This window comes from Sander vitreus, chromosome 17 (genome assembly GCF_031162955.1).
Source record: "Sander vitreus isolate 19-12246 chromosome 17, sanVit1, whole genome shotgun sequence".
Taxonomy (NCBI): Eukaryota; Metazoa; Chordata; class Actinopteri; order Perciformes; family Percidae; genus Sander; species Sander vitreus.
In genome coordinates this window covers 23,296,103-23,317,442 of record NC_135871.1, presented here as the reverse complement: position 1 = coordinate 23,317,442, position 21,340 = coordinate 23,296,103, and the positions used below count along the sequence as shown (strand labels likewise).

General features: G+C 39.6%; 1 protein-coding gene across 11 annotated transcripts in view; it reads left to right on the top strand.

Moving 5' to 3' along the window:
• Positions 1-18,500, top strand: part of camk2g2 (calcium/calmodulin-dependent protein kinase (CaM kinase) II gamma 2) — a 66,722-nt gene extending 48,222 nt beyond the window's left edge. For 2 of the 11 annotated variants that reach the window (XM_078273376.1, XM_078273371.1), the window contains 9 exons: positions 3,067-3,107; positions 5,361-5,441; positions 9,881-9,925; positions 11,521-11,575; positions 13,889-14,014; positions 15,339-15,414; positions 15,627-15,721; positions 16,538-16,789; positions 18,355-18,500. In XM_078273376.1, the coding sequence (XP_078129502.1) occupies positions 3,067-3,107; positions 5,361-5,441; positions 9,881-9,925; positions 11,521-11,575; positions 13,889-14,014; positions 15,339-15,414; positions 15,627-15,721; positions 16,538-16,770 (752 nt within the window). In that variant the 3' untranslated portion in view covers positions 16,771-16,789; positions 18,355-18,500. Of the gene's footprint in view, positions 1-3,066; positions 3,108-5,360; positions 5,442-9,880; positions 9,926-11,520; positions 11,576-13,888; positions 14,015-15,338; positions 15,415-15,626; positions 15,722-16,537; positions 16,795-18,354 lie in introns of all 11 variants that reach the window. The other 9 variants (XM_078273378.1, XM_078273381.1, XM_078273372.1 and 6 more) reach the window with 8 other exon arrangements.
• The last annotated feature ends 2,840 nt before the right edge of the window (positions 18,501-21,340 follow it).

Genomic DNA, 21,340 nt, shown 5'->3' with positions numbered 1-21,340 from the left:
CTGGTATGGTTGTGTAAGAGGTGTTCCTAATGATGGACATGGATAACATCATATTTGGTCAATTAACAGAAAAAGTGCACCTATAGGGAGGTACCCAACCTTATATAGCAGAGGGCTTCACCCAAAATGAGCCTCTTTAGTATTGCAAACATTTTACACAGTGATATATATATATATATATATATATATATATATATATATATATATATATATATATATATATATATATATATATATATATATATATATAGTATATAAAGTCATAAATGCTAAGATAAAATAGAATCAAATAAAAAGGAGTACTAGAAATGAAATACATTATAAAAACACATGAATAAAGCATTTGGAAATATTTAAGAACTTATACAAACATTATAAAACATACAGAAAATACCTAATAACAGAGGTTTTCATTCATGGATTTATCTTTTATCTTTTGAGAAATTAACATAACATAAAAACATATTGGCTGGGCTTAATGACTACTTTGCCTATAAAAAGACAAATTTTATTCAACTTTCAAGTTTCAGTAACAGAAATCCTAAATGCTGTTGGTGTTTCCTTTTAGGTTTAATATTTGTTATGCTTATTGCCATTTTTAAAACCGACAATCCAACAAACACGGCCACTTCCATTGTCCGAAACTTCATCAGGTGTTGCCCCATTCTACGAGGGCAGCCTTTTAGCTGGACTAGTTTGTATGAAGCATACTGAACCATGACAGGGCAAGCTGCTTGCTTTAAGGCTGTTTATACAGGAATTACTATTGTATTATTAGGGTTGGATACTACAGCGATAAGTTGTTAATGATGGATTGCTCGTGATGCTCGATAACAATTGTTAAATTTCTTCACTTACTGAGTTGCATACAGTGTAAAAGTGAAGAATATGGTTTTAAATTTGCAGAGATGATGTCCTGAACTTAAAGGTTTCTGCTCAGCAAGAGAACTGTTGTGAATGCACTCCTTGGCATCTCTTTAAAATAAAGACTTTTAAGTAGATGCTGCATGTTTAAAAGCCACTGTCGCATCGCATGATCCCACCACCTCTGTGAAAATGATTTAAAGAATGCCTTTTAACGCACAGTAAAAGCCTTGCAGGTGTTTGTTCCTCCAGTTTTCATATTCAGTTTTGTTTTCAGTTCAGATGTTAAGATGCAGATATTAAATAAGTTACTGTTTTCTTGCCTTCTTCATTGCCCTCCTTCCTACTTTATAAATGGAAGGTAAGGGAGGATCATTGGAACATGACTAACACAAAAATGAGTGTTTATACAGTGATGTGTATTTATTTTTAATCTGTGTTTGTGTGTGAGTGTGTGTGTGTGTTTGATTTGGAGATTATAATTCACTTGTGTGTGTTGGTGTCATTTCTATGCAAGTCTGCTTATAACTGGACAGGTGTTCAGGTGCACATGATATTATGTCGGTGTGATCAATGTGGGCTAACACCTAACATGCACTGGTTAGATTACAGTTGGTGGTGTTTGACCTGCAGGATATATGTCAAAAGTTTGAATATTTTTCTTCTTTTTCCATCTTCCACTTTTAACAAAGTCGTTCTAGTACTAGTGGTTAGGTGGAAAAGGGTTAGCTAAATTGCACTGAAATAAATTAACAACATGTTGTTTTGGATAGAAGCACCTTGTGTTCAGAAAGTAGCTCATTCAGTCATTTAGTTAATTAATTAATTAATTAATGAGTTCATTCATTCATTCATACTTGCTCCCTGGAAGCCCTCAGGAGGGAGTTGAATTGTCTACAGATTAAACACTAAACCAGGATCAATTTATCACTTATTAGTCGTACTGCTTATGTTGTGTACTTTATGACACTGTGCTGAAATTAATGTTGTTGTTTTGGGGATAACGAGACTATTATTTTTATTTATTTTTTATTTAATTAATAAATTATATTATATTATATTAATTATTATTTATATTATGTTTGTTTGCTCCTAGAAAATTTTGACAGTATGGAGGATGATTTTACCCAAACAAATAAAATAACAAAATGGTTAACTTTTTGTTGATCTACTGCCAGGAATAAATATGGATAAACACAAGTTCAAAATAAAAAGTAAATGGGAAGGGTTATTTGAAATTTGATTAAATTAAAAGTAACCTTGAAAAGTAAAAACCCCAGTGCTTTAATGTATATTGCAGCAGACAATGATAATATTTATATATAAAACGACTGAAAATAGAACTAGTGCCTCTGAATCCCCAAATGTTCTGTCTTGCTGTTGTGATGTTTTCAAATAAGCATTGTGTGTCAAAGCTGTGGAGGCTAGTTTCTGCCAGTAAAAGAGAAGAATAGATGAAATTATGCATGAAAAAAGTACTCGTGGTAAATCAAGATAGGAGATACTAGGACAAATTATTAGATTGGATTTACAATTTTAACTCATGATTTTGACCTTCTGTGACGTAATTTTAAGTTACTCATAGTTTTTAATTTGTATCATAATTTCAACTTACACCTATTGTTAACTCACTAATTCATAGTTTTTGTATAATTTTTTTGACTTGCTAATTAAGTAAAATATTTGTCACTGTACTTTTTTTATTTTATCGTGTCTAATTTTCCAATCTTTTTTTTCTTACTTTTCTTGGCAGAACTCAACATCAACAATGTCGGTCGGAATAATTGTGGGAGTTGGGGGTGTTATTGGGCGAGTGTAGGCCTATGTTTAAACAAAAAAATATAATGGAAAAAGGGTTAAAAAAAAAAAAAAACTCAGGGCACATACATGCTCCAAAGCAGTTATTTTAATTTGAATTATAAAGATGTTTCTAATTTTTTTTGTCTGGTTTTCCATTTTCAGTTAGCTATTTCTATATCCAGTAATATATATCAAAAGGCCTTAATTGGCCTGATTATCCCCAGTGGTGGAAAGTAATACTTTGGGTTTGATTGTCCATCATATAACAGTTATATGTGAAATCAGTTGGACACACACACCAGGCCTGATAAACCTTTATTGGACTTTAGTTTGTCCTGCTGTTCTTTTTGTGCGGTTACTTCTCATACTGTGTCCTTACCATATTGTCTCTCTTTCTTTCAGCATGCAAAACCTTACTAAACAAAAAGTCTGACGGTGTGAAGGTAAGTTCCCTGACCCATGAGGGTTTTAATGAATTTACTGCTTCTGTCATACTTACTCTTCCTATCTTTTGTTGTCTCCTTTTTGGTCTTTCACCCAAACTACTCTCTAATAACATGTACATCTGATATTATGAGCATATGGAAAAGCAATTAATTTAACTGGATTACTTTTGTGCTCTGGTGCTCCTTTGTTAGTTTTTCTATAAAATGTGATTTAAAGATTTTTGTAGCTCAGGGAAAAGGATTGATCTTAGAAAAAAAGTGGCCGCTTGGTCATGTTTATGAGTTAGCTGTTAAAGGTGGGGCACAGGTAATACAAATGTGAGATTAAAGTGAAAGTAAGGAACGTAGTAAAGACCAGTAGGCTTTTAAAATGCTGTTTGTGTTTTTACCACCAGGTTTTTCTTTGATTTGAACTACCGTCATGTCTTGGTGCCCATTTTGTTTTGATTGACAGCCAGCACCAATGCATGCAGTGAAGTGCCATGATCAACAAGGGTCCAAAATAAAATTTCCATTACATATACAGTAACTTAAACAATAACTGAACTATCTCCCCCCACCCCCCTCCCAAAAAAAAGAAAAAGAAAACATTATACAAATAAACTGCACAACCAATGATTTAAATCCTTTAGTTCTCCTTTCAAAAATAACTCCCTATATTGTTTTTGCTGCTGATTCTGTTTATCTGCTGAAGCCCTCTTAGTGTCTCATTGTTGTAAGCTTGTGCAACGGTTTTGTTTTTTCCTCTTTCTGGAACCAATCTGGCAGCTTCACTTTTTTACTATTTTGATTAGTTCCTTGTTTCCCGATGACCCCTTATTTTTTTCCTCCTCCTTTCCATTGCTGTCTGTCAGAAAAGGAAGTCCAGCTCGAGTGTTTGTTTGATGGTGAGATCGGCTCTGTTGTTTTCGTTCATTTTTCATTCTTCGTCTTTTCAAACCTTTTTCCCCCTCTGGTCCTCTCCTCCCCTTCTCTGTTCCCCTTCTCTGTTTCATTTGTTTATTTATTTATTTTTTATTTTTGGGGGTAAGATGCTTGAGGCGTTGTCTATGACAGTTTTCGTCTTGTTCCGATTTCTGTTGGATTTCCTAACTCCATCCCTGCATCCCCTTCTGCCATAAGCGCCACCAAAACCATTTCAACCAATCTCACACACACACACACACACACACACACACACACCCCCTTCCACTTATCCTAGCATTTTGGCTTACTTACCCTGCCAGCATCCCTGGAGTGAGGTACATTTTAATCACTGTAAACATCAATATACAATAATTTCCCCTTCTTTAATTATTGCATATTTATTGTACCCTCATCATTATTATTTTTTGAGTGGACTTTTTTTTCCTCTACCTGTAAATAAAAAGGCTGTCTTGGTCACCTGCAGATAATCAACACAGTTGAACTAGAGACAGTTCAGGACTGACAAAGTGGTGTGTATATGTAGTAATAAAGTAAAAATACATTTTAATTTTATTTTTACATACCTTCACACACACATACACTATTCTCCACCATTAGAGAGAAACCTGTCATCAAGGCCTTTCACTGCATGCACAGACTTGGACTGGTAATCATTATTACAAACTTATTTTCTGACTCAGTTACGCATATTTTGGCTGTGCTTCTGCTAGAAATGGTTCACCGATTTATGGTGCTTGTTTTAGATGCAAACTTGTGATTTCTCTTTTAATCCCAGCAGATGTTGATTTACCTATTTGTAAAAGTGCTGGGGAAAATACTTAAAATCCAATCTGAAAATATGTTCATTGTTTTAAAAATGCATGTGCTGAATAACTTCTGTATTTTTACTTTTTTAATGTTGTGACATGTCTGCAAAAGTTGTAGACATTAAATGCAGGCATAACCCAGGACTCTACACATAAAAAGCCCTTTAATCACTCAATACACAGCTTTATAATAGAAAAAGTATTTGCGTCAATTAAACAAGTTAGGAAGCGAGTACACTCACATTGTTTTTGGAGCATAACACTTAATCTAATTCTAAAGGTTCCTGATGATCAAAAGAAAAGATTATTTTGAATCTACGTGCTTCCGTTTAGCATTGAACCCCACTCCCAGATTGTGCAGTTTTAAATCCTACACATTTACAATATGTTGAATATTTATATTGGCCGTGCAATGGCTCTATTCCTGTTTTCCGCCTGAGATTCCCATCGGCTGGTTTATGGTTTAGGCCCAGTGGGAGCAGCAGGAGTCATTCTGTGTTGTGTTTCTTTGCCCCAGTCGCAGGGAACCAACAGTAAAAACAGTGTAGTAAGCAGCAGCAGCACCAAAGACAGCAGCATGTCATCTTCAGCACCAATGGTACCTCATCTCTATTTGGTTTCTCTCACATTGCTTTTTTACGGCATAATTTCATTGTTTCCATCTTTTAAATGTTTAGTTCTGTCTCCTCCTCATCTTTTCGTGTCACACCCCATATTTAGTAAAATCTTTTCTGTACTTCATCCTCTCCCTCGTCCTTTATCCTCTGCCTCTTTGCTTCTGTTTTAAACACAAACTGTGATGTTGGAAGTGGATTTGATGACTTTAAAATTAAACGACTAAATGTGCCTTTGAGTGTCTCTCCTGGCTTGTGTTTTACCCAGACCTCCTGCAGACACACTCATATTTATATTTACTCATTGCACTGACAGGTAGACAAATGACTTTCATTTTTTGGTACAAAAGCAGACACGACACTTTAATCACATTCTGCTCAGCCGTATCCCAGTGACTCCTTGTTGATGTTTTGCTTTTTAAGAAGAACAGGTTTATGACAATTTCTCGGAAAGCAGAGCTCAAAAAAGTTTAAACCTCTGCATCAAAAGAATGTATTTTAAAAATTTCTCTTCAATATGTGAATTGTAAATGATGAGGACTTCTGGGTAAAGCAGGAGCTGGAGTGGACGGGTATCAGAGATATTGTATGAGGATGCAGCCCCTGTGTTCATACTGTACATGTGATGGGATTAAGCCATGTATATACAACATACAATATAACTTAAACAAGGCTTTCCCCAGGTTTCAAATATGGCAGCAAGAAAGAACATCTCAACTTAATGAAAGCCAAACCTCTCCTCTTATCAGTCAGTGCATCAGTAAAGTCTACTGTGTCGCCAGTTGCTTTTTAAGACCTGAAATGACCAGATCCAGAGAAAATGAGAGAGGCCAGCACCCTCAGAAAACAGTAGGGTGAAGCCTTTCACCTCTGCCTGACACACAAAGTGCTCTGTTGTTCAATCCGCCCGGGGGGATTGGTTTGTGACGATAGCTCTTTCAGATGCATATTTCCACATCGCCATTTATCCCACGCACAGAAAATTTCTCAGGTTTGCGTATCGGGGCAGAGCCTAAGAATACCAAGCCATCCCATTCGGGCTGTCGTTAGCACCGAGGGTGTTCACCAAGTGTGTGGAGGCAGCGCTGTCTCCGTTAAGGAACAGCGGTATCAGAATATTTTCGTACATAGACGACTATCTGGTCTGCTCCCACTCACGGGAGCAAGCAGTCAGAGATTCCCCTACGGTGATAAATCATCTCAGGGATTTGGGGTTCAACATAAACTGCGCCAAGAGCCGAGTAGAACCTGCGCAATGTACAGAATATTTGGGTCTCAAAATAAACTCCCTCTCCTACCGCATCACGCTATGGGAGGGGAGATTAGCATCTCTGGTACAATGTCTCCCTTTTCCGGCTGAGCAAAGTCGTGCCGTTCAGACTATGCCTGCTCGGCCTTATGGCGTCAGTAGTGTCTGTGATACATTTGGAGCTTTTAATGATGAGGGATTTTCAGCGTTGGGTTGCAGCTTTATGCCTGTCCTCACGCCATCATCTCAACCGAAGGGTGAAAAAAACTCTGGCATGCGTAGCAGCCCTCCACCCATGGAGAGACACGGCAGCTCTTGCATCGGGCGTCCCACTAGAGGCGGTGTCATCCAGAGTAACCATGACAACGGACATCCCTGTCAGGATGGGGAGTGACGCTCTTAGGGAGAACAGTGAATGGCACATGGAACCGGAGGTTAGCCCTGGCTCACATAAATGTCTTGGAGCTTATGGCGGTGTTTCTGGCTCTGAAACATTTTCTGCGCATTCTCCAAGGTTGTCACTCACTCATTGCAGTTGCACAAGTTAGCTCGCACAATGATTTTGTGGAGAAGCAAGAGACTGCTGTCTCTTCGAGCAACACACGTGCCAGGCGTTCTAAACAGGGGTGCAGATCTTCTGTCACAGGGGGAATCCTTTGTACGGAGAGTGGACTCTCCACCCACAGGTGGTAGAACAGATCTGGCAGAGATACGGTCAGGCAGCCGTAGATCTCTTTGCCTCACAGGAAAACACGCAGTGTCCAGTGTTCTTCTCTCTGTCAGGCGTAAATGCACCGCTGGATGTGGATGCTCTAGCCCACCCATGGCCAAACGTGCTATTCTATGCATTTCCCCCCCTCAGTCTGATCGCCCCCACCCTAGCGAGAGTGAGAGGACAGGGCCTGTCGCTAATCCTGATAGCGCCGCCGTGGTCATCCAAGCATTGGGTAGCAGAGATAACACAGCTCCTGGCAGGAGAGCCATGGCCTCTCCCCATATGCAGAGACCTTCTCTCCCAAGTGGGCGGGGAGATCTACCACCCTCACCCAGACCGCATTGCGCTCTGGGCTTGGCCCGTGAGAGGTGGAACCTGAATGCATCAGGCCTGCCAGAGCAGGTCATTGACACCATTCAGAGTGCCACCCGCTCTCTTTACAGTGGGAAGTGGCGGGTTTTTGAGGAGTGGTGCAAACATAGGGATACCATCCCTTTTCAGTGTTCTGTGGTGGACCTGCTGTGTTTCCTGCAGTACCTGATGGATAAAGGGAAGGCTTTTTCGACAATTAAGGTGTGCTTAGCTGCTGTCTCAGCTTGTCACATGGGTTTCGGGGATAAGCCGGTGGGGCAACATCCCTTAGTTTGTCGTTTTATGAAAGGGGCATGCAACAAGCTCCCAGTTTCCAGGCCCCTGGTTCCTCTGTGGGATTTGTCGGTCATGTTGGACACTCTCATCACCCGTTTGAGTCTATGGAGGCAGTAGGGAAGTTTGTCTCTCTTAACCCTTGTGTTGACTTCGGGTCAAATTGACCCGTTTTCAATTTTTGTTTTATATCAGAAAATATGGGAAGTAGAAATAAGCGCTGAAAATGTGTAGAAGAAAAATTTAACAATTTAAAACGTTGGAAAAAGCAAAAACCAACTGTGGATAAAAAGGCGTTAAAAAACGTCGAAAAAAAACAACTTTGCTCTTTGCGCATTAACCACTGCAAAGTGCGTGAGTGACTTACAGGCTTGGTCTAGTTGCCCTACCTGTCTGCAGTTTGCCCCAGGGCTCTCTAAAGTCTGTTTGCGGCCCAACCCAGCGTTTGGGCCTAAGGTGGTGGAGTCAGCCTAAAGGTGTCCCTCAGTGGAGCTCTCGGCTTTTCACTCGCCTCCTTTCTCCTCAGGAGAGAAGCAAAGACTTCACATGTTATGCCCTGTCCGGGCTCTGCACATTCAGAAAAGCGGATCAGCTGTTCGTGTCCTGGGCTACTCAAGCCATTGTCCCACCAGTGGCTGTCCCACTGGATTGTGGAGGCCATATCATTGGCCTATGAGTGTAAGGTTTGCAGCCCCCCCAGGGCCTGAGAGCTTATTCCACAAGGGGCACGGCCACTTCATGGGTCCTTTTCAGGGGTGTGTCAGTGAAGGAAATTTGAAGGAAAGCTGGGCTACGCCGCACACTTTTGTGAGGTTTTACAGGCTGGATGTTTCCAGACCGTCCGTGGCACAGGGTGTGCTGGAGGTCAGAGGCTATGGCGCCGGGGTCAGTGTGACTCTCGGTTCAATGTGATTTTGGCTTCTGGAGATTCATGCAATGCGGGAGTGGTCTATATCTCCCATAGTGAAACACCGAACGAAGTTAGAAAAATAACTTTAGGTTACTTAACGTAACCCCAGTTCTTTGATAACAGAGTGAGGTGTTTCACCAACATGTCCCTCCTTGCAGAGACACGGAAAGAAACCTATCTGGAATGATTTATAAGGAGCTGGCTGACTGTGATTATATGAGGGGGTGTGGCCCTAGCACAGTTCGACCTGTCTGTCACGGACAGACGTGGTGTCATTGGAGCTTCCATAGTTTGTCACGCCAAGGCCATACCCATAGTGAAACACCTCACTCTGTTATCAAAGAACCGGGGTTATGTTAAGTAACCTGAAGTTATAGCATTTTTCAAACTATTCTGCTAAAGTGAGAACAGCCTATGAACTGTGATAGTGACATCCGTTGTAACTTCCAATTGGATATTGAAGCAAAATGCATTTCAACACTGTTCAATAACTTCCAGGTGATATGAATGGGGCATAAGATCTGCACTTACTTACATGCACATACAGTCTATCATAGAAACCCTCCTTCTCAGGCTGGCTGGTGGCTTGTTTAGCTGTTCACTGCTGTTTTCATGCATTTGGAGACTCTAAAATGATCCTGTGAACACAATGCTGGGGACAGACTGACACTGAGCGCCTTGACATCTACAGTCATCTATTTAATCACCATGAATGCTCCACAGCCTCTGTACTGTAGCTACTGTGCTTGTTTTGGTGTGCGCACGTGTCTGTTTTGTATGTTTGTCGTCACTCAATTCGTTGGTATTCCCTGGCATCTTCCCCGGTGCATCCACACCCACGCACCCACACCCCCACCTACTCATTTTCTCCCTGCATGGTAAAGTGTGTCCTACCTCCCCCCAGGAAGCCCAGACAACTGTTGTACACAACCCAGCTGATGGCACCAAGGTAAGGCCCTCCTCCCACCACCAGCCACTAACACCCGAAGGTAACTCGTGGAGGATTTTCTCTAAATATACTCCATACATTGCTGTCAATACAACTGTAATGACTCTCTACGCGTCTTTGTGCACCTAATGTGAGCTGGCTTCTGTCAGCATGTTTCATTATATCTACTCCTGTTTACCAGAAGGGAGTTCACAGGAGAGTTGAATCCTGTGAACTCCCCAAATCTAGAAGCAGATTAGTACAGCTCCTGCTTGTAGTGAGACTAACTGACATTTTAATCAATGTGTCAAGGTGCATTATTATGGATCCACTGGAATAAATGTAGTGTCAGTGTTTTATTGTAATCAGTTATTACATTTAAAAAAAACAGCATACTGTTTATCCAGGTCTCAAATGAACTGAGATAACAAAAAGTTAATTTTAAAGATTAGAATAGATTTATTAATTCATTTTAAAAATATAACAAGGAAATAGAATTATTAATTGGCAAATGTAATGATATGTTAATGATAGTATGTTTTTGTTTGTTTTTAACCTTGAGTTTATTTAAGTGCTCATATTATGCTTTTTGGCATTTTCCCTTTCCTTAATTGTGTTATTATATTTTTTGTGCACGTTATAGGTTTACAAAGTGAAAAAGCCCAAAGTCCACCTCAAAGGCACTTACCATCACCAACGGAAAACACTGTTCACAAACTGCTCCAAACAGCTCTATTGTAGTCCAGCCTTTACTTCCGACAGATCCTGACGCATCTCATCACGTTATCAGTGTAGTTACTAGATGATGGTTTAAACAAATATGTGGCCTTTGCTGTGTGGTGTAGCACCACTGCTACACCACACAGTAATGTTTAAGCTTAAGGGAAAACTTGAGCTTAAAAAGCCAAATATTATATTTCATAAAATTATCATATTTCTTTCCGACGTTAGCAGAAGCGCTCCCTATTTCAGGTGAGGCACCTCCATTATAAAACGCTATGGAAAACCCTGAATTGATTATGATTAAACTGTAAAAGTATGTACATATTCTGGTTGTACCCTTCAGGTCTATACAGCATCACAGCTAATTTCAAATGTATATAAAAGAGAAAATCCTACACGTACCGTCTTTAACAGCAGCACATGCACACCGACAACTATATCTTCAACTACTCATGTCAGACTTTTTATTAAACTTGGAACCAACTTCCATGCTGCTCGTGCTGTTATGTTGGTGTACAAGCTTGCAAATTGACACTTTGCTCACAAAGGCTTGCTTCCTCTTGAGGAGCAGTTACACACCGACATGCACTACTTGCTGTTACAATCAGTCACACAATTTCAAATTGCTCATAATAACCTTTGCTGCTTATATATGTGTGGCTCTCTGCACTTCTCATCGCTGCTGTCCTAGCTGGTTTGTGCTCCTGGGAGGGAGTCGTCCATCTGTCTGTCAGGTTGTCTATGTGTCCGTATGGGCAAAGTGTGCAAAGCTTTCCAACCCCGTTTCACTTGCACATTAAAACATTATTTGTCTTGCTATTTCCCTTTTCTCCCCTCATTCATCTTTCTCTTTTTCCAACTCATTTCTCTCTCCATTTCTCTCTGTGTGACAGGGCTCCACAGAGAGCTGTAATAACGTAGAAGAGGAGGAGATGAAAGGTAGGAAAGGTACTTGTCCAACTTTCACCTACTCTGCATGCCTTTTTTTGTCCACTTTATGTGTTGTTAAAGTTTTGTCACTGTGTTTAACTCCAGATCAGATAGAAAAATATTACAATATCTAGGATAGTTGAGGCTTGGAGATCAAGTAAGTTTAGTAGACAGATGCCTTTGAGCATCACAGGAAAGACAAATGTAAGGGGAAGAGTTGGATGTAAACACTGCAAGTATGGGGACCGATTACAGTGCTGCCGTCCCAAAGGATATACTTTTGCTCTTGTCTCCATTTACATCCTTTTCAATTGCTCCGGAGTCAAACGTCAAACCTGTTTTGCCTCATTTTCATTGTGGAGTGCTTGCATCATATACACACCACACTTACGCCTTTAATTAGTCACCTTTAGCTCGGGGATAACCCTTCAATGTTTTCAGCTGAATGAAGTAGGACAGAGCTACCACCAGAAAAGAGTTAATCCAGTTACTTAAGGTAGCTTTCTCTGGGTTTACCAGCACTGATCTTATAGTGGATCATCTCTGACATGCAATCAAGAGGCTGCTCTCTGTGTTTCTGTGAGGTTGAATGCACTTCATTATTTTAAGTTGCTTTGGATAAAATAATATGCAAAATTAATGTAATGTAATTATGTGAGTGAAGTTACCTCTAACACAAAGGTGAACACAGGAAAGGTCACTAAGATGAAGCACAGAAGAAAGTGACCTGAATGTCACATATTCTGTGACTACATACCAACAATTCTGCAGCTCACAGGTTTTAACATCTGGTTCTCTTTGACTAATCAACAACATTGAAGTTAAAATGTACAGTATGTGTATGGGATAGTAGCTCTTTCGTTCCACAATGGCGCAATAGTAAGATCAAGTGGTTTAAACTAAATGGTGCACATTTTAATTTATATCTAAACTCCTTAGTCTAGTTAAGTTGTTTTCAATCCCGCACTACTTTCAAACTAAACTAAAGTACATTTGAACAAAGCGAGTGCAACAGGCTGCTGATCTCAATGTAACGCTGATGCTCGTGCTTAAAGCTTCTTAGAAGTTATTGAGTTTGGAGCACAAGTGACCTGAGATGTTTGCCTTGTCCTGCTTATTTGTTTCTTACTTTCTGGTGTCTGAATCAGCTGGTTTTGACTATTTCTGTCTGTGTGTGTGCAATTGGTTGCTCTCGGGTATCAGTGTGCCCTCTATAGTGTGTTGTAATAAGTACTAGACTGTCATGTTGAAAAATGTGGTCAATGAATTGAGTAGTTGAGTTGAGTAGTATCTAGTCTCAGATCTTCTTAAATGTGAGGGTTTGTGGCTTTTCTTTTTATTTAAATTTAAACTGAATACTTTTGGATTTTGCTCAGACAAAACAACAACAAGCAATTTGAAGATGTCTCATCAAGCTGTGGGAACTTGTGATTAGGGCTGCAATTAACAATTGATTCCATTATCGATTAATCTGCTGATCATTTTCTCAATTGTTTTGTCCGTAAAATGTCAGAATAAAATGCCCCATTATAATTTCCCACATCCCAAGGAGATGTTTTGAAATGTCTTGTTGTAGTTGGTCAACAGCAGTCCAAAACCCAAAGATACTCAGTTTACTATCATAAATTACAGAGAAGCAGCAAACCTTCACTTTTGAAAAAGCTGGTACTATCAAATCTTTGGTATTTTTGATTCATATATTATCAAAATAGTTACAGCATAAATAATTGATTAAATGATAAACTATTGATAGATTCACTTATATAGAATTAGTACCAGATTGTATAAACATCCTCTCAGGCTCCCTGTCAGTGTGTTTGTATTAGTGTTTTTCTTGGGATGGGGGAAATGGCTGCCTCTGAGTCTGAGTCTACTGGTACAGACAGTGCCGTGTTAAGCCAATGCAGCCCTACAGAGGAACAGATCCTGTCTCCTCACTGCGCAACACCCACGTGTAAGTCGGCAGCAGTTTACCTGATTCAACTCTTAGCCCTGACCTTTGTGTCCTGACCTTTCTTCGACAAACAAATCTACCCTACAAGCAAGATAAGACATTTTGCCATTTGAAAAGGCTCCTTCTCTTCCCACCAACTTACTGCACAAGTTCCCCTCTACCCTCCTGTGCTGCCACCTACTGGCACTCAGGCCTGAATGCAAGCTACTGTTCCCCCTCTACACTGAGTGTTTGAAGTCTGATTTCCTACAATAACTTTTTCATATACTTTGTACTGAATAAACTGTTTTAAATGCCATGTAAATACTTACATACATGGCATCTCAGCTTTGCTAAATATAACTTTATTTCACTGGGATGACGGTACCTGCCTGCAGCTGGTCCCCTGCAGGAGGCTGCTAGCAGCCCCAGTGTCCCTCAGACCAGTCCAGCTCAGAGCTCCTGTCCTGAACCAGAGTCCGCTCTGTCGCCCCACGCAGGCATCAGCCGCAACCTGCAGCAGAGTAAGTGCCAGGCAGGTTGTGCAGTGCTTGTGCAAAGGCTCCCGAAGCAGTGTTCATACCATTTGTTCTGCCTTTCCGTGCCACCTGATGGCAGAAGGTGTGAGGACTTATGAACACAGAGGTACATGCAGGTGTGAAGGATTTGCTAGCTGGCTTTTCTGGCTCAGCAGCTGCATGTGCACAGTGTATGCATGCAGTATGTGCTTTTCTGGTGTGATATTTTGCAAATGAATTAATGCCACATTCTCTGAATTTGGATTTAATTGGTGTGGGTTTGTGTGTGCACAGAGAAAGATTTTTGTCTTTCATTGTGTTTGAGTTGACCATCTAAAGTTGAAGTAATTTCAACCATTTGTTAGGGCATATTTTGACCTGTGATATTTTTAAAATGCTTTGTTGCACTTAACTCAACCTGATTGAGCCATTTCTCACCAGACGTTACAGGCAGCTTCCTTCCATGAAGTTAGCGGCAAAGGTTTCACTGTTTGCATGTATACAGTTTGTGGTGACATTCTCATAAGTAATAAGTTTACTTTTTGAGGGTTTACTGAACAGAATGACATAAATGAATACCCTCCAAAAAGTGATGCCTTTGACATAATCTTATAAAAAACATGCTCTGATTGTTTTAAAAATTTAAAATAAATTCAAAGTATTCATACTGTCTGCTGTATGATAAATCTAATGGTATTGCATTGAATATTTTAAACTATTTTTAAATGAGTGATCTTAGGACTCTTTTTAAAAATTTCCAATGAAAATACAGCGAGTAATTAGGTAAGTACATGGTGATACTTTTCTTTTTTTTGTTGCGCGTAGCTGCTTGGGAACGCAAAATGAATTTCAACGTAAACTGATTAATAATGCCAAATCTAAGCATAATATCAGTTGATGGACATTGACAAACCTCACTCTGATCATTGGGGACAATGCAGCTCCTGCCTAAAGGCCAAATGTCAGTGATGGTTTGCAGAAAACAGAAACGATAAGATGATTTATCGCCCAAAACAAAGTGTTGTGCTTGTGGCCCAACAAACAGATTTGATCTGGTTCTATAAAGACTGAACTGCAGATTACATGATATTTTTGTGAAGACTATTAGGCATTTTTAATTTAGTTATCTTTGGTGTATGTTATATGCAACATGTTTTATGTCTCAAGTTCCTGACTTTAAATGTCACTGCCATTATTTCCAGAGGCGGTGGCCAGAACTTATTTCAAATGCCAGAGGTTTCAAGTAGCTGTATTTGTATGTTCAACTTCCAAATTATCTTTAACCTCTTCTGGTTGTCTTCCCTCTATTTCTTTCTGTCTCTGTTTTCAGCTCGTAAACAGGAGATAATAAAGATGACAGAGCAGTTGATTGAAGCTATCAACAATGGGGATTTTGAGGCTTACACGTAAGTTTACATAACGTAAACAATACAAGTTATTATCTTAAGTGCCCTTTTGAGGCTCAGAATTTTGCCTTGAGAGTATTTTTGTCACTATATTTTCCTTCACTATACTTTCCATATTATCTGTCATGTACTCTGCAGTATTCCGTCCTCCACATTCTTCACTGCAGGATAAATTCTTAAGGTTATCTCTGGTTCTGTTTCTCTTCTGACAGGAGAATCTGTGACCCTGGACTGACTTCTTTTGAGCCAGAGGCTCTTGGAAACCTGGTGGAGGGCATGGACTTCCACAAGTTCTACTTTGAGAACCGTAAGTTGCTCAGTGTTGTGTATATTTGTAACGCAGTCTTCATCGATTTACTGTAGTGCTTGATTGGTCTCTTTGAATCTAGTAGAACTGTAGTATTACTTTGTAATATCCTAAATTGTGCTGTGTTTACATCCATGTTTGCTACCTTGCGGTCTTATTCACTGCTCACATTGCTACGTTTCTTAGGAGTATTTCCGGCACCAGCTCCCAATCAGTGGAATAGCGTTAAACCACCTGTGGGACCGTATCCTTGTGCACATGTATGATACAAACAAAAAGGGGGAGACAGATTTCTCTGCCTACAAGAATTAACAATGTGAAACTTAGTGGTGAAATACAGTTCACCATTATAGAAGACTAAGAAAATATAGCAAATATTGAACTCTAGAAATATATTTGAGAAGCTGGACCCTGTGAGTTTGGAGCATTTTTGCTTTAAAACAAAACAACTTATCGACTATCTTAATTGTTGCAGATTAATTGACTAATCGTTGCATCTGTTCTTTCATCCCTTTAGAAATCTTTGGTATAAATGTATCAGAGTGGCAGGAATATTAACCTCTTAAACCCTGCAGTGTGTTCACCTTTACGTGTATTGTAGGATCAAATAGAGAGAGATTCCAGGACTTCCAAACACACCTACTGTCATGCTGAATTTTGGAGGAAATTTGTGTAAAATAAGTGAGATATGATGAAACATGAAAATGTCCTTTTATTTAAATACATAAATTATAAATTCACTTTCCCCTCAGTTATCTAACAGTTGGCTCCTCAGCTACACATTGACATCTGACCTGCACATTTCCCTCCCCACAGTTCTGAGTAAAAACAGCAAGCCAGTGCACACCACCATCCTCAACCCCCACGTACATCTGATCGGTGACGATGCTGCCTGCATCGCCTACATCCGCCTGACGCAGTTCATGGACGGCCAGGGCCGGCCGCGCTCCTGCCAGTCAGAAGAGACGCGCGTGTGGCATCGCCGCGAGGCCAAATGGCTCAACGTTCACTTCCACTGCTCAGGAGCACCAGCTGCACCCCTGCAGTGAATTGCCAACCCAGGCCCAGGTAAGGTGAGGACTCCTCACTATTGACAGTCTGAAGGGTTAACAGTTTCCTGCTGCATGTAAGGATTGTGGTAGACCAGGGGTTCTCAAAGTTTTGATGACTCTGTGCCAATTTAGGGAGCTGGCGTATGCATTTTAATGACATTTTTATAATATACTATACAATAACTATTTAATAGCATTTTATCACATACTATACAGTAACTTCTTTGACATGTTTTATGACTTTTAAAGCATTTTTATGACATACCAGAGATGTCCAAGTCTCTCATGGTTATAATGAGTGTTCTATCACCTGCTGCGTTCCATCCAGGCTGCTTAGAACACTGCATATCAATAAATAAGGAATTTAAAGCATGTAATGTTTTATGAATCCTTTATGTATTAGCATAGAGTATCAGATTTAAATAGTTGTTTGCTATGTAATTAGTATAAAAAGACTATTGCAATATGATAATAAAACAAGAATGCTTTACTTTCAAGTTAATATGTAATTAATGTATTTTCCCTTGTAACATGAACATACAGTACAGACCAAATATTGAGGAACTAAAAAAGAAAGGACTCGCTTGTCTGTTGCTGAATCAAAATGACAGACCTTGCCTACTATTGTGCAGACTCTGTGGGGCCATAAGATCAAATACAGAAAATGGTATACCTAACAGCGCCATAATTAACATCCCATAGTACAAACTGCAAAACATCACATTGTAGCTAAATGCAAAACACAATTGCTGCCAAATGTGAAATATACCCTAAGTTCACAAAAATGTGAACACACTGCAGTTAACTTCCTTATGATAGAGAATCATCAAGTATGTTATTTACTAAATGTCTGGATAGCACAACCTTCAAATGCTTAAAATGTTTCAGTGCTTAAACTTTCTATAAATTCTAAACTGACCAACTTAAAATGCTTATCTATCTAGTACTAAGATCTGGATGATATAGCTAATAATTTTATGTGCAACAAAACCCATCTGGAACCACATGGTTCTGAGAGAAGAACTGAATAAATGGTTACAGAATGTTACACAGGGTGTCACGAAAATATAGTCAAAATTACACAACCATGTAATGTGCACTGTGTCTACAACTATTGACAGCTTATAAAGTACTGTAAGTCAGCACATCCCCAGACTCTCAAACCAAGTGTAACATTAACTAAATACATAACATTCAGCTCAGACATTTCCTAAAAATATAGATTGTTCACGAGTCCCGCATCTCGAGTCTGAAGTCTTTAGAGGACAAGTCTCAAGTCAAGTCTGTGTGCGACTCGAGTCCGAGTTTGAAACTCGAGTCCCCATCTCTGTGACATACTATAATTTTATGGCATAATATACTATGACATGACTTTTTATCACATTGCTGTTACATGTTTGTCATTTTTAAGCTTTGAACAGCACAAACAAATTGCAGTCACCTGAATTGGAGTAAGGGCAAAAATCTCAGAGATGGATATCTCAAAACCTCAACATATAAAACCTAAATCATCTGTATGGCCGTCTGCAGACCAAGGCTAAGTGAGTTTCCACACTAACCGTTACATTCTTCCATCTCCAGCTTTGCCTGAACTCTAAAGCTGTTTGGAGCATTATTCTCCGTGGTCGGACCGGTGCCTGGATCCTGGCCGGGAAGAGGCTGCTTGGAAAGTTGTAAAAACAGAAAAGTGGGGAAAATACATAAATAAAAAAGTAAACCATACAAAACATATTTCAAAGCTTGACTGAATGACCGACCAACACCAATCCAGTCCAACTCTAGCTAGGTGATGATGGCGCTCGGCTGATGCGCCTTCTTGCAGATGGTGCATGCTTCTGGTGGCGACACGGGTGATGCTGTCCTGGTCCTTGTCTCCCATGGCCTTTATTGTCCCCGTCTTTGTTTGATCTGCTGGAAAAGTATTAAACCTGTTAAAAAAAAAAAAAAAAAACATTTCTATATAACAAAAAAATCAAATACATTTCACATACATAGTGAACACAGAACTGGGGCCGACAAGTATAATATCTGAAAAGATTAGATTTTTTTGTTTTGTCTTGAGAGAGCAGCAGAACGTCTACTTTAATAGAAGTATTGTTTTACAGTTCACAGCTGTGGGTTGGATTTATGGGAACGGGAGCAACAAATATCTACTTACTGTAATATCAGAATTTAACATAAAGTTGAAGTGTCAGGTTTGAGCATCTGTACACTGTTTTTTTTTTTAAGGGGTTTAGAAATGATTCGTTACTGAAGGGACCTTTTATTTTTGTGTTTTTCTATTGTGTTAAGCTGTTTTTACCTGTGTACATGTGTTTCAAAGTATTGTTTTGAAAAAAAATTGTCATTTTTAATCAAAAGGGGTATTTTATTTAATAGAATTGTGTATAAATAGATATTTATATAGGAGTAAGGGGAAACATTTACTTTCAGGGTGTAGGGAGGGGAGTTAAGCATGAATGGGTATTTTGTTTCTGTTTTGAGGTCCTGGGGTGTATATAGAAACTACTCACACCATGCATGCATGCATGCACGCACACACTCAAGGTCCCTGTGCTCCAGCCATTAGGGTTGAACCTCTCTTGAGCTTTAGACAACAAACGTCCAGGCCAGCTCATCCTGAAGTTGCAGACGGCCTCCATCTGTCTGCAGTGTTTGGAGACGAACACTAAGAGGCGTCATGGGTCAAAGTCTAACGCTCCTCACATCTCTGAACTACCTAATCTGAAAGCACGGACGCACTCTCACGCTAGGGCTGCACAATATTAGGAAAATATCTAATTTTGCGATTGCGATATGATTCATGATATTGGAGGGAATGATCATTTTTGTATCATTATTCTCCTTTTCATTGAAAAATATATTAAAAAAAAAAATGATTGAAGTGTGATTATTTTTTTTATTTTTTTTTGCGAGGATCTGTACCAAACTAAGATTTTTTTATTTAGTCTGTAGGATACGATTTGGAGGCCGGGATGTCTCTGTAGCACCACAGTACTTTATTTTAGAATGGTTTGACACATATTTTGCCTTTAACAAATATTGCGCCCCCCCCTGCCATTTGGATATTGCACTAGTTCATATTGCGATTTCGATAAAATTGCGATTAATTGTGCAGCCCTATCTCCAACTTTTTACCTTTTATCTGTTCTTGTGTATTTCTGATGTGAAGCGTGACATATTTGAAATGTCTAATGGCCTGTACTGTTTTTGCAGACACTTATGACTCAATGCTGTTGTGCTCGCTCTTCTAAGGGAGTGAACCTTTCTGCAACTTCAGGTTACGCTCGCCAAAATCCTTCCCGTACACCCTACCTCTGCCCCTCTTACTTCCATCATTCCTGCCTCTTACTGTATACTCTCCACATCCTTCACTAACCAGCCCCATTACTGTCCTAGTAGCACCACGTCGTGTGATGATGATGATGATGATGATGATGATGTCACCCTTATGCCTGTCTCTTGTTCTGATTGTGTTCTTGAAATGTGTGTGTTGTCCGTCTTGGCTTGCTGTACTTCTGTGTGAAAGCATGTTAAAAAGGGAATGCAGCCGAGGGATTGGACAAAAAAAAAAGGCATAATGGGAAAAGGGCTATGCTGGCTGCAGGGCTGTGGGACCTTCGCTGATGGCCATCAGTGGCTTTGGTACCTTTTGTCACAGTTTCTGTAGTAAATGTTGTAGTTGTTGGTGTTTTGATGTTTTTATCAGTTGTTTTAGCCAGAACTATAAAAAAATATATATAATTAGGGGTTGAAATTAATTGAGGCGGCGACTGCCACAACCCTTTTTTTAACTGCCCGTTTATACACACACACACACACACACACACACACGGCTATATTGAAACTCACAACATCATGTAAGCACATGAAATGAAATATTTTCCATTAAAACGCAATATATCTCGTCGGTGGTTAAACTTTGCAGCACTTTTTTCACCTTGAGTGTGTGACCTTGTACCAGCGGATGGGGGTCCTGACTCTATGCTACGCTTCTCCATAGTACCTCATGCTCTATTTAGGCTGTTGCTGGTTGTCACGATGATGCTTCAAATCCTCATCACCGTGTCTGTGAACACACACGGACAGTCAAGTAGATTTAAAAAGAAAAAAATGAATCATATGCAAGACCCATCCTACTGTATCAACTGCCTGTGCTTCTTACTGAGTGCTGTGACATATCTGACATGCCATGAAAACTGTCTCATCCCCACACACACACACTTTTTGCACCATGACGACGATGCGTTGTGAAACCATTACTGAAACTATGTGATGTTTTTTATGGCTCCAAGTAGATCTGTTTGTGCTGTGGGCACTGGCCCAGTTGTTTGCTGATGCCACCAATCTGACAAGATGCTTTTCTTTTCATTGTGTATTTCCACACAATCATGAGGATGTTTTGAATGGAAAAATAAGATGCAGTTAAAACTTTACAGGTTTTCTAAAAGGGGGGAAACTGATCTGAGGGAATAACCAGCTGCATAGTCAAGTTTGCCGAAGTATTTGGACAGTTGGATCAAGTTAAAATTTGATCAATTGATATGAAGCCAAAAAAAAAAGATCT